Consider the following 16158-nt stretch of genomic DNA (forward strand, 5'->3'; position numbering starts at 1 on the left):
CTTGTCATCACCCACGCCAGATGTTTTGGTTTTGTCGTGCTCTGACTTGGCTCAACTTCAGCCTTCAGAAAGGTAAACACCCCCTCCTTTCTGCACACAATTTTTCCGATTTTCTTGCTATGAAGATAGTTGTATGCCTCGGTGCTTTTATAATTCCTAAGTTCTTCGCCATCAACACCTTCACTAAAAATAAAATAATTTACTATGTCAATATAACTGACGTCCGGCCACTGCCTCAAGTCATCCACCCATTCTGTCAGAGTAGACGGATGGGGCACTTTCTCTATAACGTTACCGTCCTCTTTTGTTAAATAATCAGATCCATGGACCCATCTTCATGGTCTGGCCATTTTACGTTTGTGTCACGAAGAAGGAATTTTGTTTTTACGACTGAGCTGGCTTAAGTTATTTTCAGTTTTGCCGGTTGCTACGTTAGCCGCTAGCTGTTGCTACGTAAACAACCAACTTCCGGGGTGGTGTGACGCAATGGATCATGGGAAAATAAAGTGGTGAATAATACAGCCCGTTACCCTCTACTTAGTGGGTAACTCTAAGACAAGTAGTGTATAGGTGCATGACAGCTACTGTATAGGTGCAGCGTAAGGAGGGGTAACAGCCATTACTTTATAATACAGCCCGTTACCCTCTACTTACTGGGTAACTCTAAGACAAGTAGTGTATAGGTGCATAACAGCTACTGTATAGGTGCAGCGTAAGGAGGGGTAACAGTGCTCACTTACAGTAGGCTACTTACTGTACTTAAAGTTTATGAATGATCATGGATGTGGATGTGTCATGTGTTTTCTGGTTAATAAATAATAAAAACATTTTCTAACTCTCCGAATGACTCATTATTGTGGATGTATTACTGTATAGTTTGTGTTTTGCCCTTGGATGACAGAACTAGACTTTCATAGATGTGCATTTTAGAGAGGTAAGTTTACTACCAGCCAGCCTGTTACTGTATTGGAAAATGTCCACACTCTATACCCATTTCTCACCTATTCCAAACCATACAATTAAATAATGAATAATAAATCTCTGAAATAGAGGTGAAATGTCGCTGCTGACACTTTTGGAAAACATGGATTGCAACTGTGCTCATATTGTACAGTAGACTATTTAATTTCTAATGTACCTGGCAGGAGTTACACTGTAAGTCCGGGGAAAGTAGGACGTAATTGTACGGGAGTTACGCTCTAAGACACAGCCTAGTTATACTGTAAAATGCGGGGTAATTAGTGGCGGAGTGAGCGAGAGTTACTGTGTAATTTGGTGTAAAGTAGGACAGGAGTTACGTGCCAAGACGCAGCCTAGTTAAACTGTAAAACAGCGAGAGTTACTCTGTACTTCTGTGGAAGTTGGTGTGAAGCAGGATGTAAATTACGCGCTAAGACGCAGCCTAGTTACACTGTAAATGCACGGGGGAAACAGGGGGGAAAGTGAGCTGCAGTTACTCAGTACTTGTGTGAAATAAGCGGCAACCTACACGGCAAGAGAGCGGTAGGTACGCTGTAAGTCGCGGGCCGTATTATGTAGTGCTACCCAAATAAGTATCGGGAATCGTGAAAATTTACTAGTATTGGTATCGGTATATGAGAAAGCTCCAGCCTCGATGGCGAGACCGCAGGAATTGGCTGGGATATGTTTTTTTTTTTTTTGTTATTATGGGGATCGACATGGTCCTGGGCCAGTGGTTAGAATGGTGGGGCCAGTGATCTTCAAAATTTCCCTTATTGTCTACCCCTGGCCCAGCCTTCGAAATGTGTACCACACGTTAATGTTCATTGCAAAATGTCCCAATTAAAATCAGTAATAATAATAATGCAGAAAAAAATTACTTTTGGTAATAGTACCGGCAAGAATTTAAAACTGCTTTCACCCCTGAAAAACGGAGGGCTTAACATTCATTTTCAACATATGGTATTTTAATACATATTTTCCTTAATTCTCCAGATGATGAGCTATGTAGATTCACAGAAAAAAGATGTGATTCAGTCATTCCTTAATGCTTACATGAAACTGGCCTGACTGGAGCCAGGCTGCAGTATCTGAAGTGTAACAATGTGTTTAATAGATTTTCTGAACCAGGGGTAGAAAGAGACATAGATCACAGGGTTCAGAGAGGAGTTGAAATACAACAGCCAACTCTCAAAGGCTGCAGATGACGCCCCGAAGAAGTTGTTCACAGCTGCAACAGTAAGGCAATAATATGGACAGGAGCACAGAATAAATACAACTACTACAATACCCAGAGTCCTCGCTGCTTTGATTTCAGATTTCTTACTTTTTACAATTTCTGAATGCTGAAGTGTGACAGCTGCAATGTGAGAGCGCATGGCACGAGCCTGAGACACAGCCACCACAAATACTCTCAGATACAGAAGTGTGATGACTGAAATGGGGCCTAAAAAGGTCACAATGAGGTCAAACATGCCCTCAGCATCATTATTTATAACTATACACTCTCCATGACAGACTCTATACCTGTCTGGCTCTTTAAAGAAATCCCACATCATCCAAGTACTGTGAAAAGCAGAAAAAATCCAACACAGACAAACACAGAGTTGAACTCTTCTAAGAGTAACTTTGGTGGAGTATAACATGGGGTCACAAATTGCCACATAGCGGTCAACTGATATGAGCACCATGTTTCCAACTGAAACGCTGATAATGAGGAAAGCTAAAAAGTAAACCACAGCACACATAGCATCACCCAGGATCCAGCAGCCTCGCATGAGAAGGATTTCAAACGGCATCTGCATCAAACCAACAAGGAAGTCTGCAACAGCCAGGGAGAGGAGGAGGAGGTTGGTGGTGGTGTGGAGCTGCCTGAAAAGAGAGAATATCAACAGTGAGCACACTGTTACATGTAGAATTTGTACAAATAAGTGTTATGTTGGGTAATATTAGTTTACATTCATCCTCTGTCCTGCAACATAAAAGAAAACACAGCATTGCAGTTGTAAGAGCAAATTTTCATAACCAGTATTCATCACAGGCCCAGACAAGAAAAAGTTACTGTCATTTACAGCTTAAGGAATGAGTCTCAGTTTTGCAAGTTTTCTCGAAATCACCATAATCATGGTAATGACTCATTTTCAAAATAACAATATCTGCCATCCCATCATGGACACAAATAAGAATTGATGGCCAACTCAAAGCTATTATAATGAATCAAACTGGAACCTGTGAATCAAAAATGTTTCCATCAATAAGATGAACATTACATTCTGTTGCATGGATTGAACCAAAAAACAAACAAAAAAAACATGCAGAGAAATATTATCTCTGCCTGAAGTGGGAGATAGAGATGATGACCAGCAGGTTCAGAACCACAGTGAGCACAGTGATGAGGGACAGCAGACTGAAAATGAGTGTGGCCGCAGTCAGTGAGGGCATTGTGCTCCTGCAGGAGTTGTTGAGCTGGGAAAAGCAGCGTTCTTCTTCCTCCAGGGCCTCCATATTCAGAGAGAGGAGAAGCTGCTGAGCTCTGACAGCTTTCTGAGTCAAACTCTTTGTCATACAGGTAATTTATATGTTTCTGTCCCCTCCTATATTCAACAGCTATCCTCTCAGAATGCTCAGTATGCCATACTGTGGCCAAATCTATCTAGCTCTGTTATTGTGGTTCATGCTGCCAGGTCCAAGGCTAAGTTTCTTTTCCAGTCCAATTCTGAGGCCAACACTGGAGAACACCAGGATCAAAGGGATCCAGATTGACCAAGAACAAGCATAACTTTTCCTAAATGCACAAGTAACTTCACAAGAACATTGTGTTACATGTCTTTTCCATTGGTCACTGGCTAAAACAGGAATGCTAGTGTAACGGATGTGCACTCATTCCACCCATAAAAGACATGCTAACCGACTTGCCAAGCGGTTGTCAACCTCTTGGCGAACCCCACCTAGGGCAGGCCGTGAGAAACACAACGCAGAGGGCCAGATGTGACATCAGCTACACTAGCATTAGCTATTTTATGAATGTACAGCAAATGTTTGTATCACTGGCTGGCTCTCCGCAAACATTGGTGTGGAGCATAACACAATGATGTGGCAAGTTGAAGAGGGCCCGGGCGGGCTTCGAACTCCAGACTCAAGGGTAACAGTCATGCGCGCTAACCACCTTCGGCCAAGTAGCCAGGGCGCATGATCAATTGGAGGCATAGTGACAGGACCCTCAACTGTCACATCTCTCCCCCTCTTTTCACAAGCACGTCCTTGTGCTCTGCGCAGGCTGCCACACATTAGGAATCCATGGACCCACCCCCAGTGCTACATGGATCCTGCTGACAATGCCAGAATGTGGCAAGGTGAAGAGGGCCCGGGCGGGCTTTGATCCGCATTGATCATGCGCGCTAACCACTTGGCCAACGGGACATCCCCTTGGCCAAGTAGCCAGGGCGCATGATCAATTGGAGGCATAGTGACAGGACCCTCAACTGTCACACTAGCATGAGCCAAATGTTAGCAATGTTAACAAAACACCAAACACCAGACTCTGACATAACTTCTCATAAGAAAGTAGCTGCTATTGTTTCATTGATTCATGACCGGTCCACAACAATAACTGCATATTTATCATTGTATCCAGGACAATAACAGTCTTTTAACCTTATAAGGACGAACAATTCCTAATCTGTCGATAAACTTTATAGTGGTTGTTGTGTTGCCTAAACCAAACCATAAGCTAAACTTATTACCATTACCATAAAGAGAAAAGAAGAAGAAAATAATTAAGAACATGCATCTGTGGATTGTTATCAGAGGGTCAGGACAAATTATCTCTATAGACCTCCTCCTTTAAACTGACAAGCATTTTGGTGAAGGAGGACACAGGTTTATAGGATAGGACAGAGGAAGTCCAGTTAGGTGTTTGCTGTGGCTCAGCTATTGCTTATTAGATTTGTGATGTAGCCTAATTCATCGTGGTTTTCTATGGAGTTTTTCCTCAGTCCATGTGAGGGTCTAAGGGTAGAGGATGTTGTGATGATGCCATGTAAAGCCCATTGAGACAAACTGTTTGTAAAAACGGGCTATACAGATATAAAATTGCCTTGCCTTGCCTTCTAAGACGACAATGTACCAATTATTTGGCTCTAATTGCAATTTGACAGGGTTATAATCGGAGGATTATTTATTTTTGACTACACCCTGTTCTTCCTCTTTTAGCCTATGTTGACTTGTACGTCAAAGATTTGGCTGCTGGTTTGGTGTCTCATTCTTTGTGGGGAGTTTCAATTCAGCTGGTGTGGTAGGTATGTAGAGGGCGTGTCAGGATCATTAGGTGGGTGGTGCCCAAGCTGTTGGACTGTCCTTGTTCTGACCCTTAGCATTCAGTGCTGGGAAATCTGAACATCAATCCTTATGGGCCTTGGTTTTTAGAGTTCACCAGTGTTGAGTCCTGTTAGAGTGTGAAGCATGTAGGCATATGACATGGAGTTGGTCTTTTCTGGATGATATTTCAGGAGTATGTGCATAACCCTCTAACTGCAGGACTAGTTGTTGTTCTTTGTATTATTTCATGTGTTCAAAAGGGAGATGAGTGGGGTATGTGTTAGAATGGTAAAGGTGGATATAGTGGGCAGGCCCTACCCCCTGATTGTGTGAGGGCAATGGCCTGCCTCAGGGAACTGTGGTGGAGCCTTGTTTTAACGCATATGCTCAAATAGACTAGACTAGACTTTTGAAATATGATCTATTTTCTTCCTGTACCCTAAAACCTGGTTCTCATTCAGGACAGGGTTTTAGATAGCATTATGATATGTTATGGGTGCCCTACCAATAAGGGTTTTTATTACCGTATTGATCCGAATATAAGACGATATTTTTTCCCTTGAAAAATGCCTGAAAATTACGCCTCGTCTTATATTCGGGGTCTAAGGAATAACTCATGTAAAACAATAGGTAGCGCCATATGAGCGCTTTTGTCTCCGTCAGCGTTTAGTGCAGTGTGACCCTAACGTGATCCTGTAAACAAGCATGTAAACAAGTCGGCTGGAGTGGGTGTGTTAGCCTTCATTTGCATAAGCTACTGAATGACAGAAAGATGCAGCCAGGACACAGAGATCCACTTGAAAAAAGTGCTTCCAAAGTCGGTCAGGTGAATAAAAATCAGAGGAGAAGTTATGATGTGAATTTTAAACTTATGGTTGTAAATGAAGCTGAGAGAACGAATAACGTGAGGGCAGGAAAAAAATATGATGTGACTGAGTGCAACGTACGACGCTGGCGGTCCCAGAAAGATGAGCTAAAAAACGCTCACAGCCAGAGAAGGAGCTATCGTGGTCCACAAACTGGTCGCTTCACAGAAATTGACAGAAGGGTGTGTGAATATGTGAATGAAAAACGTAATGAAGGGATGCCCATCATGAGGGCAGTGATACAGCAAAAAGCACTTGAAGTAGCCACAGAGCTTAACATTCCCCGCGCCGAATTCAAAGCCAGCATGAGCTGGTGCCGCAGCATGATGCGACGTAATGGCCTGTCCCTCAGACGCAGGACAAGCCTAGCTCAGCATCTGGCCGCAGACTTCAGAGAGAAGCTGGTAAACGGGGAGCATACGTCAGTCCGACTGCCCAAAAGTCCGACGGCTCATTTCTCTGACTACCCATTCTACAGTGTTAAGGTTAGGTTTAGGGTAAGGTTAAGGGTTAGGGCTACTTAAGTCGGAGAAGTGGGAGGTCTGACTAATGGACGCAAAAATAAAGAAATGTATGGTCGGAGAAATGGGTAGTCGGACAGACGTCATGCGCCCCTGGTAAACTACCAGCGTTTTGTAATAAAATTGAGAAAGAAGCATGAATATCCCCTGGATCAGATGGGCAACGCTGACCAGACCCCAGTTTTTTTTGACATGCCCACATCTGTCACGGTTCACAAAAGTGGAGACAAGTCTGTGATTGTAAAGTCCACAGGGAATGAGAAGAGCCGCGTTGCCGTTATGTTAACCTGCCTCGCCGATGGGACGAAACTCCCCCCCTATGTGATTTTAAAACGGAAGACTCAACCCAAAGATCCTATGCCGGCTGGCATAATTGTGCGTGCACAAGAGAAGGGGTGGATGGAGTCCAGGCTTGTGGTGGACTGGCTGAAGGTTGTGTGGGCCAGACGTCCCGGGGGACTTAGATGGAGGCGAAACATGCTGGTGCTAGATGCTTTCCGTGGACATCTGACAGATGAGGTCAAGAAACAAGTTAAGGAGCTGAATGGTGATCATCCCGGGTGGAATGCAGGTCAGTGTAGTTTGAGTCATTTTATTGGGATACAGAAAAGATACAGTAGAATTTATGATAGATGTGTACATAACAACAAGCTACTGTAGGCCTATAATGGTTTAAAAAAAATTGTTACAGGTAGCTACTGGATGTGGTCGTTAATAAGCCATTCAAAAACAATCTGCGGAAGAACTACACAGCATGGCTCCTGGCTGGTAACCATGTCCTGACACCTACTGGAAAAATTCAGAAACCTTCTGCCCGTCTTCTCTGTGAATGGATCCCGCAAGCTTGGGCAGATGTGTCCTCTGAGAGCATCATCAACGGGTTCAAGAAATGTTGCATCTCAAATCTGATGGATGGAAGCGAGGATGATTTGATGTGGGAGGAGCCGGCGGCAGCGGCAGAGAGCAACAACGAAAGTGCGAGTGAGGAGGAGGAACCCAGTGATGCGGAGGATGCAGCTGAATGAATGGAAAAAAAAAAAAACTGTTCGTGGTGTTTTTAGATGTTATTGTTCTCACATTTTGCAGACTGTTCTGACACTGTTTGTCAAGAAAATGTGCGCCGTTTATTGCACAAGTTAAGCCAGTAGGCTTATGCTGGTTTAATTGCACTGTTATAACCTAATGGCATAGAGAACCGTGAAGTGCGTTCGCTTTGCCTATTTGCGGAGTTATAGAAGATTTTATGATTTTTTTTCCAAATATTGGTCTTGAAAAAGAGGGGTCGTCTTATATTCAGGGTCGTCTTATATTCGGATCAATACGGTATATACCGGTAATTAGAGTTCTCAACGGGCCAGGCCAGCCCGACAGACCCGACTGGACCCGCGGGTTCGGGCTGGGTTCGGGTTGAAAAAATATGAAAGTGACTCGGGTGGGGTCAGACCTCGGGCTTCCTTTGTTCCTCTCTCATAAAACACATTTATGGTGTAAATTGTTGTTTGTTCACGTGTGAGTCTCAGACAAACATCCCACTCTGCATCTTGTGCTGCTGTGGGCAGAACCACTGAAACATTACTGCCGGTAAATGCAGACGATCCACAGCTTCAGCTGTGCGTCAACAGCACGCGCACTGGTTGGTGGATAAATCTCCACAAAGGCGCACCGTTCCCGCGGCGCAAATGGAATCAATTGCGCCCGCTGCCCGCGGATCAAACGGCAACTGTAGTCTACAGCAGTACGTTAAGTCCCGCCCGTTAGCAGGCCGGTACCGGAGGGGCCAGATGACATGAGGTGAGGCAGAAGACAAGTGCTGCGTCACCGGCAGCGGCACCTCCCGCTGCAAAGAAACCACGCCGCTTTTTTTTTTTTTTTTTTTTTTCGGGCCGGGCCGGGTTCGGGTAGATGATTAATGCTGGTCTGTCGGGCTACGTCGGGTCCGGGCTTAATAACCCACGGGTTGGGTCGGTTCGGGTTGTAATTTTCAGGCCCGTTGAGAACTCTACCGGTAATCACCTTTTTTATTATTATTATTTTACTTCACTCATTCAAACAGACAAGTGTGTTTGTAAATTCATTTTGCATTTTGCATTTCTTCAATTCAGCAGCTGTTGAACAATGTACATTCAGGTTATTGAACACAAAAAAACTCTCCCTTCACAGAAATATAAGCGGTTTCGCTCAGTGCAAGGCTTTCTACATGAACCTGGCCTGACTAGAGCCAGGCTGCAGTATCTGAAGTGTAACAATGTGTTTAATAGATTTTCTGAACCAGGGGTAGAAAGAGACATAGATGACAGGGTTCAGAGAGGAGTTAAAATACAAAAGCCACAACTCAACAGCTACAGATGTTACTCTTATCGAGCTGTTCACAGCTGTTAGAGCAACACAATAAAATGGACAGGAGCAAAGAATAAACACAACAACTACAACACCCAGAGTTCTCGCTGCTTTCATTTCAGATTTCTTACTTTTTATAGTCTCTGAATGCTGAAGAGTGACCACTGCAATGTGAGCACGCATGGCACGAGCCTGAGACACAGCCACCACAAATACTCTCAGATACAAAATTGTGATGACTAAAATGGGGCCTAAAAACGTCACAAAAAGGTCAACAATTTCTTCAGCATAAGTACTGATGATTGCGCACTCACCGTGACAGGTTTTATACCTGTCTGGTTCTTTTAATAAATCCCTTATTATCCAACTACTGTGCACAGCAGAAAACATCCAACACAGACAAACACAATATTGAACTCCTCTCAGGGTAACTTTGGTGGAGTAAAACATGGGGTCACAAATTGCCACATAGCGGTCAACTGATATAAGAACCATGTTTCCTACTGAAACACTGACAACTAGGTGACCAAAAAAGCAATTTACAGCACACATAACATCACCCAGGATCCAGCAGCCTTCCAAGAGAAGGATTGCAGCTGGCATCTGCATGGAACCAACAAGGAAGTCTGCAACAGCCAGAGAGAGGAGGAGGAGGTTGGTGGTGGTGTGGAGCTGCCTGAAAAGAGTGAACATAATGAACACACTGTTACATGTAGCAGTGTTAGAAATAAGTGTTAGCAGGGGTCATACATTTACAACTATGATCTGTACTGCAACAAAATACATTACAGCATAAGAACATTTTCAAATAAGCAGTTTGCTAATCTAACTGGAGCCTGGAAATCAAAATATTTTCATCATTAATTCAAATGCCACATTATGTTGCATAGTGTAGTGACTTGTTCTTAAAATAAAACAACAAAACGAACCTAAGCCACTGAGGGGCTGCTGACTGGAACTTAGTAATTGACGCGTCCGTCGTCTTCCGGGTCCAATGAATCCAACACGTTTTTGGCTTGCAATCATCGACATTTATTCAGACTTGCGCTCTTGACATGATACGCGCCCTTACCGCACTGTTCATACGAATAACACAAAGGCTCACATATTTGCCACAACACAAACAAAAGGCGACAAAAGACGGGAGCGTGCCTATGTTCCCTCAGCCCTATGTTCCCTCTGGACTCTCTCTACCTATCTGGACTCTGTCTATCTGGCCTGTCTAGCCTCTACCTGGTCTTTTTACTAAACTTAACCAACTCCTTTCTTCATTGCCTAAACCCAACCAATGGTGGGACCAAAGGGCTGTGGGAATAGGGCCTAATTTTCAGTGACGACAAAAGTTAGAAATGAGGGAACATAGGGCTGAGGGAACATAGGGCTGTGGGAACATAGGGATGACCCCCAAAAGACGACGACGGTGACGGTCGAAAAACTGTGTGCTCTTCCCGTCAACAGCACACCTGCTGAGTGATTACCTGTGGCCTGTATTTCACACTTCCTGCACACACAGTACAGAGCGCCACCTACTGTGGACTGCAGGCAATAAACAAAAAATAAACAAAACACAAATAACCCCAAAATGGCTCTAACACATAGCATGAACTAAAAAACAGACATTTTGTCGACCATGCAGTGAAATATTATTTCTGCCTGAAGTGGGAGATAGAGATGATGACCAGCAGGTTCAGAACCACAGTGAGCACAGTGATGAAGCTCAGCAGACAGTAAATGAGTGTGGCCTCTGTCAGAAAATACATTGTCCTCCTGCAGGAATTATTGAGCTGGGAAAAACAGAATTCAGTTTCCTCCAGTGCCTCCATATTCAGAGAGAGGAGAAGCTGCTGAGCTCTGACAGCTTTCTATGGGAAGCTCTGTCGTACAGATCATTTATATCTTTCCTTCTCCTCCCATATTCAACTGTCATCCTCTCAGGATGCTGAATATGTCATACTGTGGCCGTATCTACCAATCTATCAAGCTTACCAGCTCTGTTACTGTGCTTAATGCTGCCATCCCTCCTGGTTTACTCCATGGCTGAGTTTCTGTCCCAGTCCAACCCTGAGGCCAACACTGCTATGGTTTATGGGGAGAACTGTTCATCTAAGGATCCAGATTGACCCATAACTAGCATAACTTCTAAATGCACTTAAGTAACTTGATGGGTAAATTGTGTTACATGTCTGTTTCCATTGGTTACTGGCTACAGCAGACATGACAGCATTGGCTTACCAAGTGTTACTTATATTATAAATGTACAGGAAATGTTTCTATCACGAGCTTGGTCTCATTGCTCAACATTGGTGTGGAGCATTACTCAATGATGCTAGCATAAAGGTTAGAAATGGTGACAAAATACCACACACCAGGCTTTGACAGAATTTCTCATAAGAAAGTAGTTATTGTTTCATTGAGTCATGACTAGGGTTGCAAACTGTCCCTTGAAATACGGAATCGTCCCGTATTTGGAAACTAAAAGACGTGTCCCTTATTGAACTGATACGGGACGCACTTTGTCCCGTATTTTTGAAAATCCATGTCGGGCGATTTTTATTAATGACCCAGTGCAGTTGTGACTGCCGCTGCTGACTCTGCCTGTCTGGAATGAGCCTCTCATTGACCAATGGGACACCGGTATGTTGCTGGGTCACTGAAGTGTTGCTCGGATCAGTGTTGCCAACTTGGCGACTTTGTCGCTAAATCTGGCGACTTTCCAACCCCTCTTGGTGACTTTTTTTGTCAAAGCGACTAGCGACAAATCTGGCGACTTTTTCCCGTGATATTACAAACGTTTCTGGACCTGAAATCACGTTATCACAGCTGTTTTCAACGAGCAGCGGCGCTGCCGCGGGCACTCACAGGTATTCAGCCTACACACACTAGTGTCACGGAGCTGCCTCCGCTGCATTCAGGGACGCACTGCTCCACGACACAGACATAAAGAGCTAATGAGATAATGACGTCATTTGGCGACTTTTAGCGACTTTTACGACAGCCAATAGCGACTTTGCTTACTGAGGAGTTGGCAACACTGGCTCGGATACGCCTGCGAAGCCGCTTTCATTGATGTGACTGATGCAAGTGCGGTGGTGAAAAAAAACAAAAAACGATCGCGGACGTGTAGAAAAGAACGGGAAAAGAAATACAAATGGCAGGAAAACGTGAGAGATCAATTATACAGAGCCAACCGCACATCTCCCAATGAAATGTCTGCATTAGTCACGGAGGAATCACTGAGGTTAAACTGCCTGGGTCAGGACAACCACAGAGGAAGGAGAGGCTTCAGAGGATACCAGGTATTTCAGGAGGCTGATATAGCATGTATTAATAATTATATTTATTTAATTTGACTCAAATCTGGTTGATAGATAGGCTAGCAGTGACAGAGAAGAAGGCAATCTGAAAGTATAGCTCAGTGTTTTTCAACCTTGGGGTTGGGACCCCATGTGGGGTCGCCTGGAATTCAAATGGGGTCGCCTGAAATGTCTAGTAATTGATAAGAAAAAAAACGTTTAAACTAATTATTATTCTTTTTAAAATTATGATTAATTATTAATTATTATGATTGACCACAATGTAGCTGCAATGGAGAGTGGCGCTGTTTTAGGCTACAGGTAGAGTGAATGGAGAGGGGGACTGCTAAACCCTATCAGATTGATTCAGACTGATTGTTTCACAGCGGTGGGACATCTCAATTATCTGGGTGACCTTGGATAATCACTTGTGCTTTCTTTGTTTTACAGTAGAGCTTAAATATGGACATTAGTTGTTTTTTAAGGAACATTTGTTTACTGGTAAAATTGCCGACCTGAATTATTGTCCCAGTCCACCCCCGTGAACCTATATCACGGCCTGACTGGATGTTGCCTAAATTTAACAATAGCCTATAATAATATCTGATACCCTAAAGACATCTGAGGTTGTGATTTTCCTCGCTCGCTGCAGCCACGGCTAAGCGGAGGCAGAAACAATTACGCACAGCCTACAGAAGTTTCAACTTCCATACAAGCATTTAAGAAATGTTTCTTATCAGTTCCATAATTCAGAGAAGATTTTTACTCAACGAAAAAATGTATAAAGATCAGTTTTTAGGTTGAAGACACGACAGCAGCACGACAGCAGCTGGGGCAGCGGTTCGGTGATCAATAAGACACATGAGAGCATTATGACCGATAGTTCCTCTGGTAGAACAGCTCCCTCAATAAGCAGAGTCATCTGCTAGTATTGGTTCGAGTCTCAGTTTAGGTTGTACCTTTAGTTAATGTGTTTTCTTTTCTCGTCATCATTATGATCACATATGGCTCCACGTTTGAGCAAATGAGCATTAATTCTCCGCCGGGCCGAGGCACCAACTTCCCTGCTTGTGTAGGGATGTGAACGTGTACTTAAATATGTACACGTGTACACGCTTCAGGACCGCTATAGGTTGCTATAGCCTTATTTTTGTTTAGTCTGATATGCGCAGCCAGTGGAAGCACTGACACTGCAAGCCACTGGTGTTAGCCCCGCGGACGCCCAGTCTCCCTCCTCTCCCACACTTCAGCGCCTGTCCTGGGCTACAGCTTGGCTCGCTCCACCGTCCTTTATTTTTGAAATATAACTAATAATAATGCAACGTATAGCCTAACTATACATGCATATGAGTGATCAGAACAGTAAATTGTTTATGCTACTTTTAAAAGGAGTAAAGTCATTTAAAACGAGGAGCGAGCCGAGCCGAGCCGACACGGTGCAGCCCAGGAGAGGTGCTGAAGTGCGGATGAGAGGAGTGGACCGGGCAGGAGCAACCAGCCCAGAGGCGTCTCGTCAGTCCTCGGGCCGTCTTCAATGTCTCGAGACACCCCTTTCAATCCGTTTAAGGTTATTTGTTTGTGTTTAGGGAGGCTATATTTGCATAGAATATCTTTTGGCAAGCAGAAAAGCAATGTGTATCATTGTAACCTTTTATATACTGTATTTATTGTAAATATTGGTCAGTCTTTTTCGTTTAGTTTTTAGTCATGTTTCTGTCTTTCTGCCTTGTGTTTTCATAATTTCATTCCAGTACATGCAAATGTACTATGAATGACAATGAAATGGACTCTGACTCTGATCATACAGTACTTTTGTTTGCATTTTCTTTAATTCTGCAGATACTGAACAATGTATACTTAGCTCATTGAACAAAACATAAGAATAACTCCCACCTTCATATAAATATAACTGGTTTGTTCACTCAGTCTATCGCTGCCTACATTAAACTGGCCTGACTGGAGCCAGGCTGCAGTATCTGAAGTGTAACAATGTGTTTAATACATTTTCTGAACCAAGGGTAGAAAGAGACATAGATCACAGGGTTCAGAGCAGAGTTGAAATATATTATAGTATACTCAATGACTGCAGATGTTCTAAATGAGCTGTTCACAGCTGCAAGGGCAAGGCAATGATATGGAAAGTAGCAAAGAATAAACACAACTACTACAACACCCAGAGTCCTTGCTGCTTTGATTTCAGATTTCTTACTTTTTACAGTCTCTGAATGCTGAAGTGTGACAGCTGCAATGTGAGAGCGCATGGCACGAGCCTGTGACACAGCCACCACAAATACTCTCAGATACAGAATTGTGATGACTGAAATGGGGCCTACAACGTTCACAACAAAGTCAGGAACTTCTTCAGCATAAGTATTTATGTTTGAGCACTCACCATGACAGGTTTTATACCTGTCTGGTTGTTTTAATAAATCCCTCAGTATCCAACTACTGTGAACAGCAGAAAACATCCAACACAGACAAACACAGAGTTGAACTTTTCTCAGAGTAACTTTGGTGGAGTAAAACATGGGGTCACAAATTGCCATGTATCTGTCAATTGATATGAGAACCATGTTTCCCACTGAAACACCGACAACGAAGTAACCCAAAAAGTAAGTCACAGCACACATAACATCACCCAGAAACCAGCAGCCTTCCAAGGAGAGGATTCCAATTGGCATCAGAATTGAACCAACAAGGAAGTCTGCAACAGCCAGAGAGAGGAGGAGGAGGTTGGTGGTAGTCTGGAGCTGCCTGAAAAGAGAGAATATCAACAATAACACACCGTTATATATAACAGTTCTTAGAATACGTGTTATCAGGGGTCATCATTTTACACAAATGATCTGTACTGCAATAATATACATAAATACATCACATCATTACAGTTACGATTAAGCAGTTTGCTAATCTAACTGGAACCTGTAAATCAGAAATGTTTTCATCAATAATTCAAATGTCACATTATGTTGCATAGCATGAACTAAGAAACAGACATTTTGAAGGCCATGCAGATAAATATTATCTCTGCCTGAAGTGGGAGATAGAGATGATGACCATCAGGTTCAGAACCACATTGAGCACAACGATGAGGGACAGCAGAGTGTAAATGAGTGTAGCCTCATTTGGCAGGGTTATCTTCCTGCAGGAGTTGTTGAGCTGGGAAAAACAGAATTCAGTTTCCTCCAGGACCTCCATATTCAGAGAGAGGAGAAGCTACTGGGCTCTGACAGCTTTCTAAGGGAAGCTCTGTCATACAGATAATGTATATATTTCCCTTTCCTCCCATATTCAACTCTCATCCTCTCAGGATGCTGAGTACGTCATACTGTGGCCCTATCTATCAATCTATCAAGCTTTTTCCAGCTCTTTTCCTGTGCCTCATGCTGCCATCCCTACTGGTTTATTTCAAGGCTGAGTTTCTCTCCCAGTCCAACCCTGAGGCCAACACTCAGCTATGGTTTTATCAAAATGGGGAAAACTATGATCATCTAAAAGGATCCAGATTGACCCAGAACTAGCATAACTTCTAAATGCACAAGTAACTTGATGGGTAAATTGTGTTACCTGTCTGTTTCCATTGGTGACTGGCTATAGCAGACATGACAGTATTAGCTTACCCAGTGTTGCCTATATTATGAACATAAAACAAATGTTTCTATCACGAGCTTGATCTCCACAAACATTGGTGTGGAGCATAACTCAATGGGGTCCATTCCTATGTTCCCACAGCCCTATGTTCCCACAGCCTTATGTTCCCACATTTCTAACTTTTGTTGTCACTGAAAATTAGGCCCTATGTTCCCACACCCCTTTGGTCCCACCATTGGTTGTGTTTAGGCAATGAATAAAAGAGTTGGTTAA

General features: G+C 43.4%; 2 protein-coding genes across 2 annotated transcripts; both read right to left on the reverse strand.

Moving 5' to 3' along the window:
* Positions 1-2012: 2012 nt before the first annotated feature.
* Positions 2013-3465, reverse strand: LOC311004078 (trace amine-associated receptor 13c-like; the record flags this gene model as incomplete). The annotated part of the gene is made up of 2 exons (XM_083996027.1): positions 2013-2832; positions 3296-3465. 2 exons carry the CDS (start codon positions 3463-3465, stop codon positions 2013-2015), a joined length of 990 nt encoding a protein of 329 aa, XP_083852153.1.
* Positions 3466-8857: 5392 nt separating this feature from the next.
* LOC311004079 (uncharacterized protein) lies at positions 8858-10761 on the reverse strand (the record flags this gene model as incomplete). The annotated part of the gene is made up of 4 exons (XM_083996028.1): positions 8858-9036; positions 9133-9193; positions 9545-9677; positions 10655-10761. 4 exons carry the CDS (start codon positions 10759-10761, stop codon positions 8858-8860), a joined length of 480 nt encoding a protein of 159 aa, XP_083852154.1.
* Positions 10762-16158: the final 5397 nt, after the last annotated feature.

Source organism: Trachurus trachurus, assembly GCF_905171665.1.
Source record: "Trachurus trachurus genome assembly, chromosome: 21".
NCBI classification, from domain to species: domain Eukaryota; kingdom Metazoa; phylum Chordata; class Actinopteri; order Carangiformes; family Carangidae; genus Trachurus; species Trachurus trachurus.